Source organism: Eutrigla gurnardus, assembly GCF_963514095.1.
Source record: "Eutrigla gurnardus genome assembly, chromosome: 24".
NCBI lineage: Eukaryota > Metazoa > Chordata > Actinopteri > Perciformes > Triglidae > Eutrigla > Eutrigla gurnardus.
In genome coordinates this window covers 6,493,564-6,512,763 of record NC_139935.1, presented here as the reverse complement: position 1 = coordinate 6,512,763, position 19,200 = coordinate 6,493,564, and the positions used below count along the sequence as shown (strand labels likewise).

The 19,200-nt window shown below is 48.9% G+C and overlaps 1 protein-coding gene across 2 annotated transcripts in view; it reads right to left on the bottom strand.

The window, feature by feature from the left end:
- The window catches only part of LOC311009961 (rho GTPase-activating protein 6-like), a 38,302-nt gene that overhangs the window by 2,587 nt on the left and 16,515 nt on the right, over positions 1–19,200 (bottom strand). For both annotated transcript variants that reach the window (XM_084004427.1, XM_084004428.1), the window contains exons 2-13: positions 8,343–8,502; positions 6,076–6,147; positions 3,585–3,733; positions 3,373–3,501; positions 3,088–3,283; positions 2,911–2,966; positions 2,555–2,705; positions 2,335–2,483; positions 1,422–1,601; positions 526–617; positions 204–451; positions 29–112 (exon numbers count right to left, since the gene is read on the bottom strand). In XM_084004427.1, the coding sequence (XP_083860553.1) occupies positions 29–112; positions 204–451; positions 526–617; positions 1,422–1,601; positions 2,335–2,483; positions 2,555–2,705; positions 2,911–2,966; positions 3,088–3,283; positions 3,373–3,501; positions 3,585–3,733; positions 6,076–6,147; positions 8,343–8,502 (1,666 nt within the window). The remainder of the gene's footprint in view (positions 1–28; positions 113–203; positions 452–525; positions 618–1,421; positions 1,602–2,334; positions 2,484–2,554; positions 2,706–2,910; positions 2,967–3,087; positions 3,284–3,372; positions 3,502–3,584; positions 3,734–6,075; positions 6,148–8,342; positions 8,503–19,200) is intronic.

Genomic DNA, 19,200 nt, shown 5'->3' with positions numbered 1-19,200 from the left:
ATGCAAATGTTTCTCTTTGATGAGGTACCTGTGTGTGCGTGCTCCTTGAGCGCCGGCTTTAGCGTGGTGTGCCACGTCCCCCAGATGTTGGCGTGCTCCTCTGCTATCGCATCTATCGCAACAGCACACAGATTTCAGAAATCAAACATCGAAAGCTAAAAAAATAAAGAGATCACATCAGGAAAACCCAATGATCAATTCACCTTTGGAGCCCCAGGTGTCAGCGCCGGACTCCCTGCCCCAGCCGGCCACCTGCCCCACCAGAGTGTACTGCTCCGGGACACGGAAGAGCGGCTCGCCCGGGCTTCCCGGTTCCCCCCTGCGCTCGCTCAGGATCGGGGAGTTGTTGTCGTACGGCGACACCTCGCCGCTGGACACCTTGTTGGAGTCGCTGGAGGAATGGCGCTCGCTCAGGGAGAACGGCTCCTCCGACTGCAACAGGTCGGGACTCCTGCGGTCGACGACGGAAGGATTAAACGGGAAACACAAACAAGACGGACCGCATGCATTTGAAGCACAACTCACTGTGATGCTTTTCTTCTCAGAAGGTAGTCCACAACATCCGGATCCGTCTCCAACAGATTCATCAAAACCTCATTTTGCAGGTCAGGAGGCACCTAAAACAACGTTAGCTATTAACAAAAGGAATTTGAGTGAAATATATTTTTTCCCCCCTTGATCCTTCTATTTTCCAACATGAACTGCATTAACCCGAATCCAGCCTCGTCTAACAGATCCCTTCTGTCACTGCCAGTGCACTTCTTCATCTGATCTCCGGCTAATTACCTCAATGTTATACGCAACACTGTCCAAACACCTACATCACGGAGGGCTCTCATCACGCAACGCCTTGAAAATAAGACATAAGCGGGTTATGAAACGACGTTCAGACGTCATTCATAAAACCTACAAATCTTGTTTTACCCGCCAACGCTGAGCCGGGGTCAGGTCCAACGCCGTATACGTGATAAATAGCTCTTCATTGGCTTACTGCAGGAATGTAGGCCTCGGGGGAACGGCGGTGGCAGATTACAAAACAGTACAGTTTATGGTTTCGGACCTGGAATGACCTGAGCTGCCTGTCTGAAGTGTTTTAGAAAAAACGGCCACGTCATGGAAGCGATCATACCGGAATTTTCTGCTTTTGTTACGGAAAGCTTCAGGTATGTTTCGGGGCCAAAAAAAAGCACCCCTCATCCATCCATCATCTCGCACGCTATTTGCTTTTTCTCACTTCCTTTATTGACTCCACTCTTGCCTCTTCATTCTCTCCACTAAGCTATTTTCATTAACCAAAGACAGCCATTGTTGCCGAGCCAGGAGGGATTGTCTTCCTTTAAGCCTTCGCAGGAATGTCGGGAAAGTAACACCGCGTTCAGAACGACGAGGAGGAAGTGAGGACGGCGTTCTCGGCGACTCACCATGAAGAGGGTCTGGTAGCTGGCGATCATCCTCTGCAGCACGGCGATGACGGCCGTGCTCTCCTCGGCCCTGGCCGAGCTCTGGACGCTGAACTCCTTGTCGGAGCTCTTCTGCTTGTGGAGCAGGTTGGGGCCAAAGATAGTGGCCAGGTTCAGGGACGTCATCTTGTTCCCCGTGATCTGCGGAGGGATAAAGCGTTGCGGATTCAGACACACGAGTACAGACGCTTCTCCACACCTCCACCCTCCATCCTTCCTTCCGTGTTGGTTTTCTCATCCCTCTTGTCACATCCCCCTCTCTCCGTTCTTATCACTTTGAGCAAAGGATGGACGGAGTGGCACATGGGGTGTGTTCACACGCAAAGTGACGGAGCGTACGACAGCGGGAATCTGTTTTTAGGGCTGCTGGGTCTTTTTTTTTAAGAGAGAAACTTCATATGTCTGCTTCTCAAGCTTCCTCCCTCCCCACTCCCAGTCCCGAGGGACGGACGGGAGCAGAGAGGCCAAAAATACAGACCATAATACATTCAATCACAGAGCGTGATGTCACTTCCTCTATCCTGACCCCTTTTCTCTGCTGACTCAAGTGACATCACGTGAGGCAATCTATCTGATTTCACGCAGCTTCCTCTGGAACTGTTTTTAACTTTTTTTCCCCCCTCTCCACACATGCAGTAGTACTAACTGAAAAGGAGTCGCTGCTGTTTCAAGCCTGGATGGATGTGTCCACACCAGCCACACAGTGATTCCTATCACTTCTGTGGTAATTTCCTCCCAATGAGGCGGAAACACAAAGAAAAACAAAACACTAATATGTTGCCCAGAAGGGTTTTTGCTCTAAAAGCGACGACATTTCGCCTTTTTCCTCCCGTTTTCACTTAATTCATTCACACTTTTTGATTCCGGCGTTCACCTCCTGTCTGTCTTTGTCCTGCCGGTCGTTGGCGTGGTCAGTGACGGTGGACAGAAACTCCAGGAGGCGGTGGAGCGTATCACTGTTGCATGCTGGGAGCAGGTAGACCAGTAGTTGAGTGACATTCTGCTGCTCATCTGGATCCAACACTGCAACGCAGATGTGGGTTAAAACGGGGAGAAAAGAGGGGCGCCAGAGAGAAAGAGGAGGGGGGGCTCACATGTGGTGTTGATGAAGGCCGTGTAGAGCTCCTTGGTGAGGAGCGGGTCGGGCATGTCCCTGAGGAACTCCTTCAGCAGAGCGGCCACGTCGTGCACGCTGTGCTCCTCATCCAGCCGGACGTCGATGCCGCGGTCGAACTCCTCACGTAGCTGGGATCGGGGACAAAAAGGGAGGAAGAGGGGGATTCAGAAACATCCTCCACACGTAACAATGGACATTATATTGGAGGTGGCGCACACGCCCACACGGCCTCCCTTCCTGTTGGCCCTCCAAGTGACCTGGTCAACTTTTGCTACTGTTATTCCCTGCAGTCAATAGATAATAAATGAGTAGGAGTAAGTCGGATGACCTCACCTGTCGGACTCTCTTCTTGGAGCTTCCCACCCTAAAGATCCCCACAGTCTGCAAACCTGAGGAGGAGGAGGAGGAGGGGGGGGAAATGCAATGACTAGAGAGGACGAGCTGTCTGGAGCACCTGTCGTAAACAGAAGACGGGCGCACACACATGAAGTGGGGGAAGTCGCCGCTCACCGTATTTCTCGATGTGCTGGCAGCAGCTGTCGACCACCCGCGGCACCTGCCGGTAGATGGGATTGAGGCTCAGCCTTTTGTCCCGGTGCTTCTCCTTTTTACTCGGCGTCTCCGCCGGCAGGGAGAGCTGCAGGGCCTCGAGCAGGCGCGACTGGTTGTCGTCCAGGTCCGTGATGGAGTCCACCGACATGCCTCCCTGGGGAATCAGTCAAGAGAATAATAACCCACGGCTGCTCCCAGGTTCCCGTGGCTCAGACTGGGATTGAGTGTATCATTTAGTCTCACCCTCCTGCGTGCCCGGGGTGCAGCCTCGGGCGTGTTGGGTGATGTCGACTCATTGGCCGTCTCCGAAGTGGAGCTCAAAGAGGAGTTACTGCTGGATAACTCCTTATTGGACGGCCGCTTGGTGGCAAACTGCAAGGACAGATGCAGAGTTGCATTCGGGTTTCATACAGTAGAATGTGTCTCCTTCTATAGAGTTCAAAATGAGAATCCACCTGTAAAATAGACGAGACAAGGTCGGAGGAGTCCTTGTGCTCCTCGCGCTGTGGAGGGTCCTGACGATAGCCGTCCTGCCGCTGCCTGTGTGTTCTGTCATTAGCAATGACCTGGGAGAGCCCTATACTGAAGGCCTGGGGTATGCATTCTGGGAAAAGAAAGGGATTGAGGGCAAAAAGACAAGAAGTTTGCAGCCATTAGAAACCTCCAAAAATAGCTTCTAGGTTCTGGGAACTCCACATCCAATTAAACGTATTACATTTGTCAGAGCGTGCCTTTTTACATGTGATAAAAGCCTCACAACACATGTTTACTATGTCGGTGAAAACTCTTAAAGCACTACTACAGCACATCTGTTTTCCAAAATAAGACATCACAGAAGGGAAGTTGGCAAAAATCGGACTATGACAGACCACTAATTCTAGTGCCTTTCAACCGAAATAACACAACTCTGATTGCTCACACCCGCAAGCGATGCCGTGTTCCCCCCGTGCAGGCCATTTTTAGAAAGCGCATGTACGCAACCTATCCCTTTTGTTCTACTTTCCCCCAATTTGTAAGTATGACGTGAGGCCGAGTGGCGTTTGCTTTGGCAAGGAGTCGCGTCCGAAAATTGAAAAAGTCGCTGGAGCAAAAGCGTAGCAATTAACTTTGGACTTGCAAATGTGTGTTGTTCTGCTGAGGCATGCAGTCACCCGGGAGCTATGCACTCGGGGCTCGCTTCAGAGAGAGATGATGTCATACCGGGCCATCGCAGGCTATATATTCAATTATACCGAATCCCAGCAGCTGAGAAAAAGCAGTCCAGCTGTTCAGTGGATGCGTGGAAAAGGCAAAACACAGGCAGGGAAATTCCACAAGCACAAGTGGAGAGCCGTGTTGTTCCCGAACGACATGACCACGAAACGCTGTGACAGAAGGAATTTGCTCTGCAGCATTAACGGGGGGCTTATGTAACCCGCGCAGACGTGCACATATATATACACAACATGCCCGGCGCAATGCAAAGCACTTCACTGTGTGCATGCACTGCCAGACCACATGTCACATTTCCATAAATCTACATTACCCAGGCCTGTCTTGGTTTTCCAGTTCTACTCTTTACATGTCCCATGCAGTGTGTCTGCATTAGCTGGATGTCTTTGAAGTCCATGCAGACATTCAGAAACCTTCTAAATGAGGATTTTTTTACAGTATATTAAATAAAGTATAGTAAAGTATCGGATTACTGTGGCCAGCAATCTCCTTCTCTATATGTTTGTCCCGTGCGGAGAAAAGGGCTGAGCTTGCTTCACAGAGAAATGCGGGGCTTTGTGTTCAGGGACCCTGGGAGAAAATTAAACTTAGAATCTGCTTGGCAGGTTAGACGACGCGTACATCTGAGCCATCTGCTCTGGAGGGGTAGCACCCTCCTTCATCTAGACTCAGAGCTCTACCCAGATACTGGGAATAACTCGCTCTTATATGCACAGTTGCACCATACAACATGAGGTTTCTTTCAGACATCACAGCTGTGACGTACTGTAGCAGCCTCTTCATCATCATCCCAATATAATCCTCCAGCTGTTTCTCACATTGTTTGGAGCCGTACATGTTAATGCCAAAAAAAGGGCAATTTTATGCATGATAATGTATGAACTCCTTAAATATACTCAATTATGTTAACTTACTAAAGCAACTGCACTCACTAGAGTGATGTCATCGCCATTATTGACTCATTTGTACCACATGAGTCAGTCACATGAGAACACTGCAGGCTAAGGGAAAACCACCACCAGTGCGTATTTATTTATTGTAAACCCGACCTGGGATCATCCCAGCACATTTTGCCTCCCTGGGATCAACCCAGCACATTTTGCCTCCCTGGGATCAGCCCAGGGCATTTTGCCTCCCTGGGATCAACCCAGCACATTTTGTCTCCCTGGGATTAACCCAGTGCATTTTGCCTCCCTGGGATCAGCCCAGGGCATTTTGCCTCCCTGGGATCAGCCCAGTGCATTCTGCCTCCCTGGGATCAGCCCAGTGCATTTTGCCTCCCCAGGATCAGCCCAGCACATTTTGTCTCCCCGGGATCAGCCCAGTGCATTTTGCGTCCCTGGGATCAACCCAGTGCATTTTGCGTCCCTGGGATCAACCCAGTACATTTTGCGTCCCTGGGATCAGCCCAGTACATTTTTCCTCCCTGGGATCAACCCAGCACATTTTGCTTCCCTGGGATCAGTCCAGTGCATTGTGCCTCCCGCTCCTTTTTGACGGAGACTCTCTTTTTGCCAAATATGCTTTGCTCCGTGCAGCCGAGTGGCTGCTTCTCAGAGCCACAGTCCCCTTACAAGGAGTCCCTCCACTTAAGCTAAATATAAACTGTCAAAGCCCAGTAAACAGAAACTTGTGTTGTTATAACCTGCCGTGCGGGGGCGGAGACCACCGCTGTCTCGCTGGCGGGACGGCGAGATACTAGACAAAGACGGATTGAAAGCATCAGCGGCGTACCTTTGTCTTTACTCTTCTCCTTCGCTAGCGAGTCCAACTTCCTCCTCAGTGACTTTTTCCTCTTCTGTCCATCTGCAGTCGGGGAGGAAAAAAACAAGAACATAAATCATCCGAAACAAATGGTTTCCATATCTGCTCTATCTTATCTGGCTTATTATATCTAATAAGCTTATGTCAGGAATGCAGACATAAATTAGCCACGGGGGGAAAAGCTGTCTGTGAACCTGAATCCATTTAACCGAAACGTCAGACAGGTTCAGCGACGGCATTAGCGTGCAGGAAAACCATATTAAATCGCTCATATTGTTCATCTGCGCTGGTTAGTGTGTGGGTTTTCTTTTGGATGCATCGTGCCCATACATATTTGTGTGTGTCAGCATGATGAACGACCACTGGACATGCTGGTTAATGATCAGGGGGATCTGGAAGTCGAGTCAGGATGTCAGTTTGGGGAAACCTCCGCAGCTAACATTCGCTCATTCTGAGGTTTTGTCTTTTTTCTTCGGGATCCAAGTCTTTTACACATCGGATCACTGTGAACCCGAGTCAGAGAGTCTTTGATCTGCTGGTTTAGCAACCTCCGTTTGAACCCCCAGATGTTCCCCTTCAGCTGTATCCAATGAGTCACTTGCGGGCTTCGGGAAACTTCATCCCGCCGCAACAACACGCTCGGTGGTAGCCTGTTACGTCAGAGGGCAGCTTCGGTTTCCCCCCATGTGTCCAACCGTCTTGACAAATCTGAACAAGTTCAACATCGCTGCCGGTCTTTGAGGATAAAATGTACGCCAGCGCGGTGATATATGAGAAACGTGCGTGTCCTTTTAAGAGCCGCGGCTCGGAGTCAGGAGGACATGACATCGCCGGGTGTATAGGTGGGAAACAGCGATGTGAGACGGGAGAAAGAAAGCAGATGTTGTGATGGAGAGGGAGGGCATGGAGCAAGAGAAGGGAGACGCAGAGATGGGAAATGGTTTGGATTTTTGACAGATGACTCCCAAAGCCGTCCGGAAATCCCCCAAACCTCCAAACCATGCCGGTCCGACTCCCAACCAGTTGTGAAACTGTCTGATGCTTCTTCACCGTCTCCCCGGACCGCCGTCCCATCCCTCTTCGTCCCCCCCTCCCCCCGGGTTCTATCGACCTGTTTTTCCTTCTTGAAGAAACACTAGAAACATGACCCCTGGCACTGGGATGAAGATGAGAAACCGCAGGGCTGAAAAGCACACATTAGCGGCGCTGAAATAGCACACACACACACACACTCTTACACACGAGTTGAAATATTTCCCTCGCTAGCACATGGCGGCTGTTAGGGGCTCTGGAATTCATAAGCAACACAGACAAGTACGTATTAAATCATGGTGGGGAGAGGTTTAACCTTCAGCTGGAATGCAAGGCCCCGGATAATCCACTGGCTGCACTACACTGCTGCTATGGCCACTCACACGCAGCGCAGGGCCCACCATTCTTATAACAAGACCCACTATTCAGCTGAAAGTGGAAATATGCTACTGAGTTGCATGATGGGGGATGTAGGATGCATAGTTTTTGGGGTTCACTAGGCTATACAAGCTAGCATACCGAATACATATTCATAGAAATTATGAAGTTTCCCTTGTTTCAATGGAGTGGGTCTATTTTTTCTTTTCTATCTACACGGTAGATGCGTGTAGACATTTTTAGCATGGGCAGGCCCCGTGGCAAACAAACCGCCGACTTCAGCAGCTCCAGTGCAGCGGTGCCTACTTCTGCTGGATTAATTTGTCTAATTTTGTCATTTTCCAAACCCCTATTTAATGGTTTGGTTTACAAGACCAAAATAGAGTTGTTTCACTTCCAGATAGGGCCAGGGCATTTGCGCAGCTTTTAGCAGCGGGAAGCGAGTCGCGTGTCCTTACGAGGAGGGAGGGGTCAGCAGACACCCCGCCAAACAGGAAGCAGCCGATCCCAATGTGAAGTATGGTTTACCTCTAACTCCGTGTGTTGTAACAGCTTCCCCCAAACATAGACCATACATGACTTCCCTTAAATCCACTTGAGGGATGACAAGAGGATGTGGTCGAAGGCTGGCGTTTGGGTTTTCTTTATGGGACACTTAGAAGTGGCAGCGCAGGCTTGTACAGCGTTTTTTTCCGGAGACGCACAGTCAACAGTCACATCATGACCAGCGATCTGCGATCGAAACTGATGCTATCTGAAGTATGCTGAACCTCACCCGTTCGGAAACAAACCGATACCATTGTGTAACCATTCAAAAACGCTCCCACCTTTTGGCACGGTTATCTGACATCCCAGATCATAGTCCTGGTGTAAACGGGTGTAGGCTACTTCCTGGAGCCGGGTCCTCTCCAGCTCCGACAGGCTCTGGATCGCAACCGGCGTCAGCCGCACGCTCCGCCCCGACAGGCTGCTCCAGGTGAAATCACCCTACGGGAGAAAAAGTTCACGTTAGGGTAAAATTACAACATATGGAAGGTAACATGATGATCCTCCTCTTCACTGCAGCTTTTCCATCTTGAAAAACAAGTTTTTTTTAATCTTCTGGTTCCCTGGACTTGAAGCATGTGAAAGTCAACTTTGGCCTCTGTATTCTTTGAGTAATAAACTAGTATTGGGGGCGGGCTGTTATGTGATTCTTGGGAAATTAGATAACATGTAGCACAACCAACAATCAGCAGTCTGGAAAGTAGATATATATCTTATAGATCGTACGTGAGAAAAAAATCACCATGTGTGCAAACGGATTGCATAAATTAGAAGCAGCCTACGCAGACGGACAAAAAAGGAGCAAGTGAGGACATGAAGTGGCCGTGCACTGATGGCTTTGCAATATGCTCTCCACACACGTAAACCAGCGTAAGAATGCATGTGTGGAGGAGGCTGGTATGAGGCCAGAGCGTATAGAAAAGCGGTCTGACGCACGGCACTCGTTTTTCAGCCGCAGACAGGTTTACGTTGGAGCTTTGGCCGTAATCTGTGATCAAGGTGGAATCGAATGGAAAGGGAATAGTAATGAATTGCCGCAGAGCCAGAGAGCCCTCTTCGCTTTGAACGCTGGAGTCGTCTGAATCTCTGGTCATGCATTCCTCTGTGTCTGCTGAGACAAGAGGTCAGGAAGAAGGAGAGGACACATTGCTGCGGTGTCTCTAATGCCTTCTCCAGACAGAGGGCTTACACGTGTGCTCTAATGTGTCTGCGTTTATATGTGGCCTTTATGTCGCGCCCGTTTCAAGCCACTTCACATCACTTTGCACCTGGAAAAAATAGGGTTTAATCACGTCGCCATCTTCCAGAAAAAAACAACGGGTTTCTCCAAGAAAGACTGGAGACTTTGTGTCAGTTTGCTTTTCCATGATTTAGCCCCCATCGTTCCGACCCTCTTGTTATTTGACCCCACTCAGTGGCGTAAAGCAACAGAGACGCCCAGTGTGTGTGTGTGTGTGTGCACGTTGCATGTTGCGCTCCATTTTTTTTTTCATCCAGCACAGCTGTTTGTGCGTATGCCATTCCTTATCGCTGGCTGAGGAAGCCCTTTTCCCTGCCGCCTGACCTCACACACAGCTTGAGGAGACACACACACACATGCCTGCACACACTAACAAAAAAAACAGTTGGAAAAGTTAAATAAGAGGCCTCTCCTCGGTCGAGCTGGTCCTGCCCAGCAGGATCTCTGAAGGGGATGGATGAGCTTCAGTTCTTGAGTGTCAACGCATGAAACCCGTGGAATGCTGACAGCGGAGGGAAGGGGGCGGGGCTAAATCCTGAATGCACAAGTTTTTGATAGTATATTCTTGACGAATGAGTTAAATATACCAACAATATCTCTATTAATGTTCATTTTTCATTGAGATTTCTTGCTTGCACGTTTATTAGATCAAACACAGTGTGAGTGGAAAGTCATATTTTGGCCTTCAAGCGTTGAAGTCTGCAGATGCAAACACGGCAGCCGATCGCCATGGTGAAGTCATCCCGAGTTCACGATTCAAAAGTAGAGATGAAGATGAAGAAACAGTCATCTAATCAAGTGGTCGCTTTAGTTAAGGTTATAACGACCAATCGCCAACCCTTCGAGGGGAACGCGATCACATGTTCGCCCTCAGAATCCATCCGTTCACTCATTGGTTGCCCGTGTCTGCGGAACATACAACCAAAGCATGAATTACCGCCGACCTCAGCATGACGTGGACGCTTAGTGAGACGTAACACTGTTTTGAGAAGCCTCTACAGAGACAAATCTGCCACGCAGCGACTGTCGCCATCCTTTAACTCCTAATGTTTGTCTCCAAAATATAGCCGGTTGCTACGCCTTCACTCATCAGCTTCCCCCTGTATTTATTAGAGCCATCGAAACCCCCCACACTTGTTGTTTTGCTGAACACTTATTTTCTGCCACTTTGCTACAGTTCATGCAACAAGGAGCCGCGATAAATCACGAACGGGAGTTCCAGGAAAACGATTCCACGTGTGAAGGAATGCAAAGCGTGATTTAGGTGTTGCAAACCCTTTATTACATGTATATACACAATGACACAAGGGATTCAGCGCTGCATTGTCACCGTCACATGTGACTTTGCTGACTGGCAGTTATGACTAACGCTTCCTGTGTGTTCTATTTTAGACAGAGGGGACGGTAGCGCAAGAAAAAAAAAGGGCCACGGGCAAATGAATATGTCTGTTTCCGTAGCAACGCATACACAGAAAAGCAAAAGAAGTGATAGAGATATTCCTATGGCAACACACACTCAGTGGGGTTGCTATGATGCACTGCATAGATTATTTCCCAAAAGTATTGACAACGCAGCTCCCCCTTTGCCGATTGATATTCCATAGACATCACTGCGACCATAATTGCCCTCAGGCGCCGTGGCAACGCATTGACAAAACTGTTATTATCGGTCCCCATCTGGTGACACGACTGTGTGTGTAAACATCCCCTCCCTTCAAAGTAATACATGCATATGCACGCTGCCTTCAAGTGCTGGGTAGAAATGCCCGTACATAACAGTAAATGGAGACAATGGATGCAAATCCTCTTTGCAGGAAAACAAAACCTGTTGGAAAGCCTTTAATCCGGCGGCTTTAGCGGTGCGGCGTGAAAATCCTGCAAGTACAATGAGTTTGGAATACCAGCGTTTTACATGTCGCAGGTAACGTCTGATTTCTACAGATGTGTGTTCTCCAAACACCGGCTTTTGTTTAAACTCGTCTCCATGCATGAGATCCCTTTTTAGACACAAAAAGGACCATTTCTGTTTCCATTCCCCTTTTTTTTTTGCGTCACAGCTGGCTTTAAATGACCCTTGAGCAAAGTTTTCTGTGCCACAACACTGATCCAGAGGAATGCACTGGTATTTTTTTTTTTTTTTTTTTGGGAGGGGGGTGTTTGTATGTCTTTTTTTTACAGGTCTGCTTCATGCATGCATGTAATAGATTGCTTTCACTGACCTGGAACCTCCTCAAGGTTCACATCTGCTTGTAATTAGTGACCACCCTCACTTGTCAGCCGAGCACCGTGTGTGTGTGTGTGTGTGTGTGTGTGTGTGTGTGTACATGCAACGATTTAATAGGCCCCTCCACCTGTTTTGGGTCGTCCCGGCTGCCTGAGGCGGGAAGTTGCCCACACGTGAGCTACATAACCCCGCCGTGAAAGCTATCAGGGGCTGTGATTGGCTGTAAGAATGTGGCGATTATCAGCCTCCACTGAGGTTGGAAACGCAATTATCATACCATCCATTCCGAGACGTACCTGGTTGCGTGTCGACCCACACATCATGCATATTCATCGGTGCTGGACTGATTACAGTGCGGTAACTTTCTTTTTTCGCGATAATAGGTTTTGGCACAGGCCGGCTACGATTAGAGGTGAGCACAAGCTGCACTTTTGAGCCAGTATTTACCTTCCCAGCATGCAACAGAGGACAATCAGTCCATCATTTCCATCTGAGTCACGCTCCGGCAACAAAAGCCATGATTACGCCAGCGCCATTGTGCTGAAAATGTACCCTATTTTCACATTAGCGGAGAAATGAAGCTTGGATATCATCTTTAACCGCACACTGTTGTTTTTTTCTCCTCTTTCGTCCGCCTTTGCATTTAATGAGGGCTCCCTGGCTCCGTCGCAATAATGAGCAACGTGGAGAGTGTGCTCCAAATATTCCCCCCCTAATCATTGGCAGGCACATCTGAAGCATCGGGGCGGACTTCAAACGGCGTAAAAGGCAGATTAATATGAAGGGCCCGCAGCCTGAAGGGCCAATAATGAGGGCCGACCTTGAAGAATCGGGGAGCTTGCATAACGGTTACATAAGCTGCGAAAAGCAAAGAGGAATCAGGTATTGTGTCAACACGGCAGCCGATAGCAGCGGGAGGAGTTGAGGTCATCTGTGGCGGCGTGGTGCGGCTTTAAAGCGATGGGTGGAGGGGGAGTCGGACCCCCGATGACACGCAGTCAGCTGTCGCTGGCAGACGGAGACGTCTCGCTCCTGTTTGCACCGCTGAACGCTGCCTCTACTAACCTTTTCCCTGATTCTAGCTCAAACTACAACGAATCTCTAATGTGTGTCAAAAGGAAACTCCTGCTTCAAATTAACTCGTCATTTCTCGGTGAAGAGCGCTTGAAATTATTCGTTTTTCACCACAAATTGATGTTCTCTCTGGGATTTTAAAGCATAACTTATGACTGTGAACCGCAACTTGTTTGTATTATTGTCCCAAATGCGTAAAAAAAGGTCTCTGCAGGGAAACCAGGGTGTGTTTAACATGCACCTACTTTGCCTTCCAAACTCACAATTTGCTTGGGATGATCCAGGCGATCTCAGCAATCTGCCCTTTCCTCCATTTCTAAGGTTGTTAGATGAGTATGGAGAGATCTGAAATCCCCATTGTTGTTTTTTTGAAGCATACCCACACATCCTAACTGTAACGCGATGCATGCTCCCCCTTTCTCTCTTCCCAGACTAGCCGGCTGAGCTCATGAAGCTGGTTAATCATTACTAATCCAGTATGTGTGCATGTGCACGTTTGGCATTTAATGCATAATGCATAGTATGCTCCACTCCAAATAGTGCTTTTAGTTGTAGATATTGCAAACTTGCATTTTGGGATAGGAACCAGCTCCAGCCAATCAGGGAAGGCCACCCTCAGAAACCAATGAAATCCTGAAACTGATGGATATACCACAAATTGAATATTCCACATTTGCTATTGTTTTTCTCAAGATGCCAATTTGTAATCAATAATCTGCCTCCATTGACACAGATAGACATTTTTTACATGCACTGGTTCGGTCCAAATATTTGGGTTAGTAGCCCCATGGGCAATCCTTTCCCATCAAACCCTTTCTTGCAGGCTGGTCCCACTACTATGTCAGCACCGTGAGAACCGGCACACACACGCTCCCAGAGAAATAATGTGCCACTCCATAAATCCTGGAATGTTAAATAGATTTGGAGATTAGAACTGGCATCTGTGCCAAAAAGGCCTCTGATGTTAAAGTGGGAAAGCGACGTACGCGGCGACTCTCTCGTTCCCCCATCGACTCGCCTTCAACACAACCAAAGCTCTTGGATGTCCCCGAACCGCATAATAAGTTCCATGCAACTCGTGTCATCATACTTTTTTTTTCTCTCTCTCTGCTTGTCGAATTTCACGGCAAACTTGATTTCACACATTTGTGGCCGTTTGAGTGGAAAGGGCGGTTTTGCAACCACATACTGGGCCTCCATCCTTGCCCAAGAAGATTTCCTCTCTCAAAATGTCCGTGCAAATACAACTGCACGGAGGAGGAATAGTTTTTTTTCTTGTTATTTTTGAGGAAGCAGGCTTACAACTGCCATTTAAGATAATGCCTCTGACGGATTCGGTTATCCTGAGCCATTTCTTCTACTTTCTGCATCTGAAGACGTCTTATGAGAGATCAGAGTGCGTTTACTTAACGCCTCGGCCTTTATTTGTCATGGATGTGAGTGTGTGCTAGATTAATATGTTAATCCTATTAGGGAATAGTTGGTTTATTTTTCACCCCAGTGGCAAGAACATGAGCCGACACAAGTACAGCACATTCCCTCGGTCCCCCTCTCTGTGCTTCTTCCACCGTATCCATTTAACACAGCAGGATCAGAGCAAAGTCTCCATAAGACTCTTTATTTTCCACATGGGTGCCAGACCCCCACCCCCTCCACCCCCCATCAGTTAATCCTGTGCGGTAGTTAAAGAGCAGGGATTATAACCTGCTGGTCTGCTCTTCAGAATCCGCATGATGTTGATGAGTGGGATTGCACATGTACTGCTACTCTTGAGGGGGGGGGATGTGGGTTTGAATGCATCAACATGTCTGGTCGAGGGCTGATCTTCAGGAAAGCCGTCAATTTGCGGGCCCCTCTTCATCCCCCGGGGCCCTTCCTGCAGGAGGAGGTCTAGTCTATGCTGACTCTGTCGCTTCCGATGGAGATTGAGTCTTCCATGACCGGAATGTATGATCGGGCTGATTTCAGCCCCACGGCCCTGCCTATTGTTCAAGCCCGATACTTATAAAAGCGCAGCATCATGGGCTTTTTATGTCACATATCGGACATGTCTCTCCATGTTTAGATTCAGTCTCCAGAAGGAAAAACCTTGCAGTTTTGTTGTGGAACTAGTTCTTTGAATTTGGGTGAAACTTGAATGAATACAACCGAGCCCATCAGAGCTTGAACTGTCCGAGAAAACACTTCAAAAGCAATTAAATCCCCGCTTGGAACCATCAGCCTCGTTTCAGTCCAGGAAGTTTTGGCGTGACTTCCTGGAGACCGACGCCACACCCGCCGCTGCCCCACAATGCTTTGTTCTCTCTGGACAGTGGGATGTGACACTGCATGTGTGTGTGTGTGTGTGTGTGTGTGCATGCACAGGTCAGAGTGGGGTCAGCTGGTCTATTATTGATTTCCTGGCGGAAAGAGGAGTACAGCGCTCCAGTGCCCGACGCACCAACCAGCAACTGACCGTGTGTGTGTGTGTGAAGAGAGAACACCATAAAGTGTTAACAACACAAGTAGGTGTGGGACTTTAAACAGAGGCTGATTAACGTGATAAACTACTTCACACCTCCCCGCCGGCGCTGCTGCGTGACAGCATCAAAACTCAAACAAAGTCACTCTTTCTCGCTGCGTCTGCTAAGTGCAGGTTTGCTTAGCGGTGAGCGGCGGGGAAAGCTGGGACCGCAAGTTTTAATTACAGAATGCGCCGTCGGACACGATCGGGGCGGGAACGTCTCTGACTCGAGGCTGCTAATTGTAGCGCTGGGAATAAAGCGGTGAAATGCACCTTTATGGTTCGCGGCGCACGCAAAAAAACATGTTTCTAATCTCGGCTCTACTATTCACTGTTTTCACTGGAGCAGCAAACTGGATTAGTTTGAAACACACACACTTATCAGATCAGATTGACGGGGCTTGCGATAATATTTTCAAACAACAATTTGGCGTCGGACAATGCCGCTTGTAAATGCCAACTTTCAGTCACCGCGGCGAGCTATTTCCAAAAGATATATTCCTGTTTTTCTGAAAGTTTGACAGCTCCTCTTGTTGCCTGTTTAGATAGTCTCATCATTCTCCTAGAAACACTGCCACATGGTGATAACGCTCTCTGAGGACTCTCCCATCCTTTTTCATTCATTCTTCCTGTCGCATTTTTGCCTATTTTTGGTCTTCTTTCTTTAGAAAAGCTTGAGACATATGGAGCTCCCTACAACTGCAGGAGGGGAACGACCAAGATGTCAAGCGTGCATGTATACCCACGCCAGGCTTATTAATAGAGTGGAAGCTAAATAGTGAGTGTGCCATAATGAAATGGGCGTGTGTGTGTGTGTATCAGACTTGTTGATCCTCACATTCCCGTGGCAGCCCTGCAGCTAATCCAGTCTCAGTCAAAGAACCCTTGAACCCGGGTCACACTTCTTCCACACACACACACACACACCCTCGCCCCCTTTAATGCATGGGCACACGCATTCACCACCCCGCGTGCAAATATGTGCATAGCATGCAGCGTGGATGTGCACACGCCCGCTGCGAGTAGAAACAGCACACGGGCCAGCTGTGTGTCACAGAACGCGGTGTTATTACTGGCGTCGTCAGTGTTGTTCCTCGTCTGACTGGAGATTTCCTTCAACGAGATGTCAAGACTGGGAATTTGATTCCCACCTTCCTCATCGTCTGTCCATCAGATTCTATCAGTGCATCTCGTTTTTTCACTTTTTCCCGAGCATGCCACATCCCTGATTGCCGGATTCATGCAGAACTGTCCTCCTAAGACCGCCGTGAGATGTAAATAAGTGATACTAAATGTGTGTGTGTGTGCATCCTGCTGAGATTTAACAGCTAGTTTTGGCGCAGCTGCGTTGCCATGGAGGACCGGCGAGCAACAGCTGTCTGAGGTGCTGAAAGTGAAGAGCAGGGAGTTCTCCGCCGGACGGCACGATCTGTTCTGATTGTTTACCATCAAGTTCAGCCTTTTCACGCGCGTGTGTGTGTGCATGACTCATGATGCATCCATCTCAGTGTGTGTTTTAATACCCAGGACGGGTGACTTTGATGAGTTCTGTCTTGATTCTAGTGAATTGGACCGTTTTGCAGCGAATCAGGGTGTAGTTTCAAATCCGACGTTGCACTCGTCTCACCTTCTCCTGAACCTAACGACCCAACTCCCCTAACCCCCCTCCCCGAAGAAAGAAACACCTCCGGCTGTAAATCACGCTCGAGAACATCCCATATCTCGTCGTTGGAACCACTCCTCTGGTAGCACACCTCCTTTCAGCAAAAACCGCAAATCAGGTCTTGCCAGAACTTTCTCTCCGGCACTTCCTCCGCTCTGCTTTTCCCCCCTCAGCCTTCGACCATCTCCATAAAAAGTCAAGTCTTGGGGAAGGGCGGACTTCTCTTTCGCTGTTGATAATAAAACAAGTGCCTTCCCCCCTCGACGGGGTCTAGAAAGAGAAACGAGGGATGGGCGGCGTTGTCATGGAGAATGTGGAACGTGAAGAAGCACGTATGATAGGAGGTCAACAAGCCCCGCATAAAGGACACAGCACACTTCTTCGTCATGTGTGGATTCCTAACTAAGCGGACAAAATGTCCACCGCTGCTAACTTCTCCCTCTGGGTCAGAGTGTGCTGAGGAAAACTTGCCATCAATGTAAATAAACTCGCTGTGCTGATGACTAAGATGTTCAACGCCCACGCATGCATGAGCCCAGCTGTTCATCACAGACCCCGGATCGGCCAGCATCGGCATTCACCACAATCTGTATGAATCAATAATGTCGCCGCATGACCAAAGAGGCTTTTGGGGCTTTTTTTTTTCTTCTTCTTCCCCCTGCCAGAGCTGTTTGCACTGGGAGTGGCAGGGGAGTAAAACAAACACACCCGCCGCAGTAGAACAAGGTCACGCATCGGCAGGTAAGGAGAGCGCAGCGCATCGTGAAATGTTTGCTCTCCTCATTGTGGGGTTGGGCGACAGGAGGAAGAATTTGAAGGTTTGTGAGGAAGGTAGTCGGATGTCAAGAGAAACAAAAGGAGGAGGAGGAGGGGGGGTCGGTGCGTGTCTAAACAGGTAGCTGCACCCGGGATGAAGAGGCTCCCTGGACGATTAGAGGGGCGACACTGCATATGTGTGGTCTGCGATGAGAGACGGACACAAGGACAACATGTCATTACATCACACTCCCTTGTGTTAACAGCAGCATGAACACAAATGAGAAAATCAATCATTTCCCAATTCAGCTGCAAAATGCACATCCGGCACCAGATTCCCAAACGCATGCATAATGCAGAAGTTGGAACCAAACAAGTTTCCAGATCACGACTGCTGGCTCCCGTCCAGGATTCATTAATTTTCTCTGAGACATCCAGGTGACAACGTTATTATTTCTGACCTACAACTGTCTGCTTGTCAATAACTTTCGTCTCCAAGTAATTGCCATAATTATCAAATGCGTCGGATCAGCTGACGCCGCCGTAACGCGACTTGTATTTCCTGCCTGAGCTAATTAGAGGTTCACGACTCCGGTGCAGTCTGATCTGCTCATCGCAGCTGCATGGATGTGTTTTTTCGATGAGGAATGCCTTTGCACGTCACAAATCTCACTTGCACTGACTAAAAATCTGTGTATCGCTCTTAAAATCTTCATAAAACTCCTTCCTGGACGGGAACCGAGCGATCAATCCACTTAATTCGTATCCCTGATGCCTCCAATCAGATCACTCATTCTGAAGTCCCATTTTTCCATCATGTATTTATGAGCTCACGAAAGTAAATAGGAGCCCAGATGCATCAAATGACGTTCAACTTGAAATACGACGTGCACTTCAGTGGAGGAGCTGCGTCAAGAACCATTCTGGCGAGGGCAAGGCGGCCTCATCGGGCTTTCACGCCGCGCAAATCTAGACCGCAACGTGCGTCCGGCCGGGCCAAAGAAAATCGGATTGTTTTTCCAACCCGGCGCTCGTAGCTTTACGGGGGCTTCCAGCCACAGAAACATTGCTCATAAAGAGGAGACAGACCGCTGGAGCGGTCGGAGGATTCCTCACCGAGGGAGAGGAGGGGTAAAACACTAGCATGTGTGGATGTTTAAATAGGTGTCCCGAGACGTAAACCAGCCCGCTTTGCCACATGTGAATGAACCTGTTCTGCACTCTGCCAAGCAGGGCTCCAAAACGCTGATGGTTTTCGTTCCGAAGGCGTGGTTCTCAGCGCCCGCCGCGGCCTTGACCCACATCCGTGTGTTTTGCCCTCATGTGGCCGGCGAGCTGCGAGGGTTAGAGTGTCAAACGCGACAACTGCGGGTTTTCAGAGGCCTTCCCCGCTTTGTGAAACCAGGAAACATGTGTGGTCATGTGTGTTTCGTGCACATGTCAACGAAAACCTTCCATCACAGGAAGTTTGCACATAGAGGCCCCCCTGTTTTTTTTTTTTCCCCTCTCTGCTCAGTTTCAAATTTCACTTTATTGCACTTTTCATGCACAATATCACAATATATGCTTTAAATTCTACATGCAAACACTCCTTATTCATGCAGGAAATGCAACAGCTGTCTCTGCTCCTCGCACGAGCACGCGCGCAAACCGGGCGTGCACGCGCGAGGAGAACAACA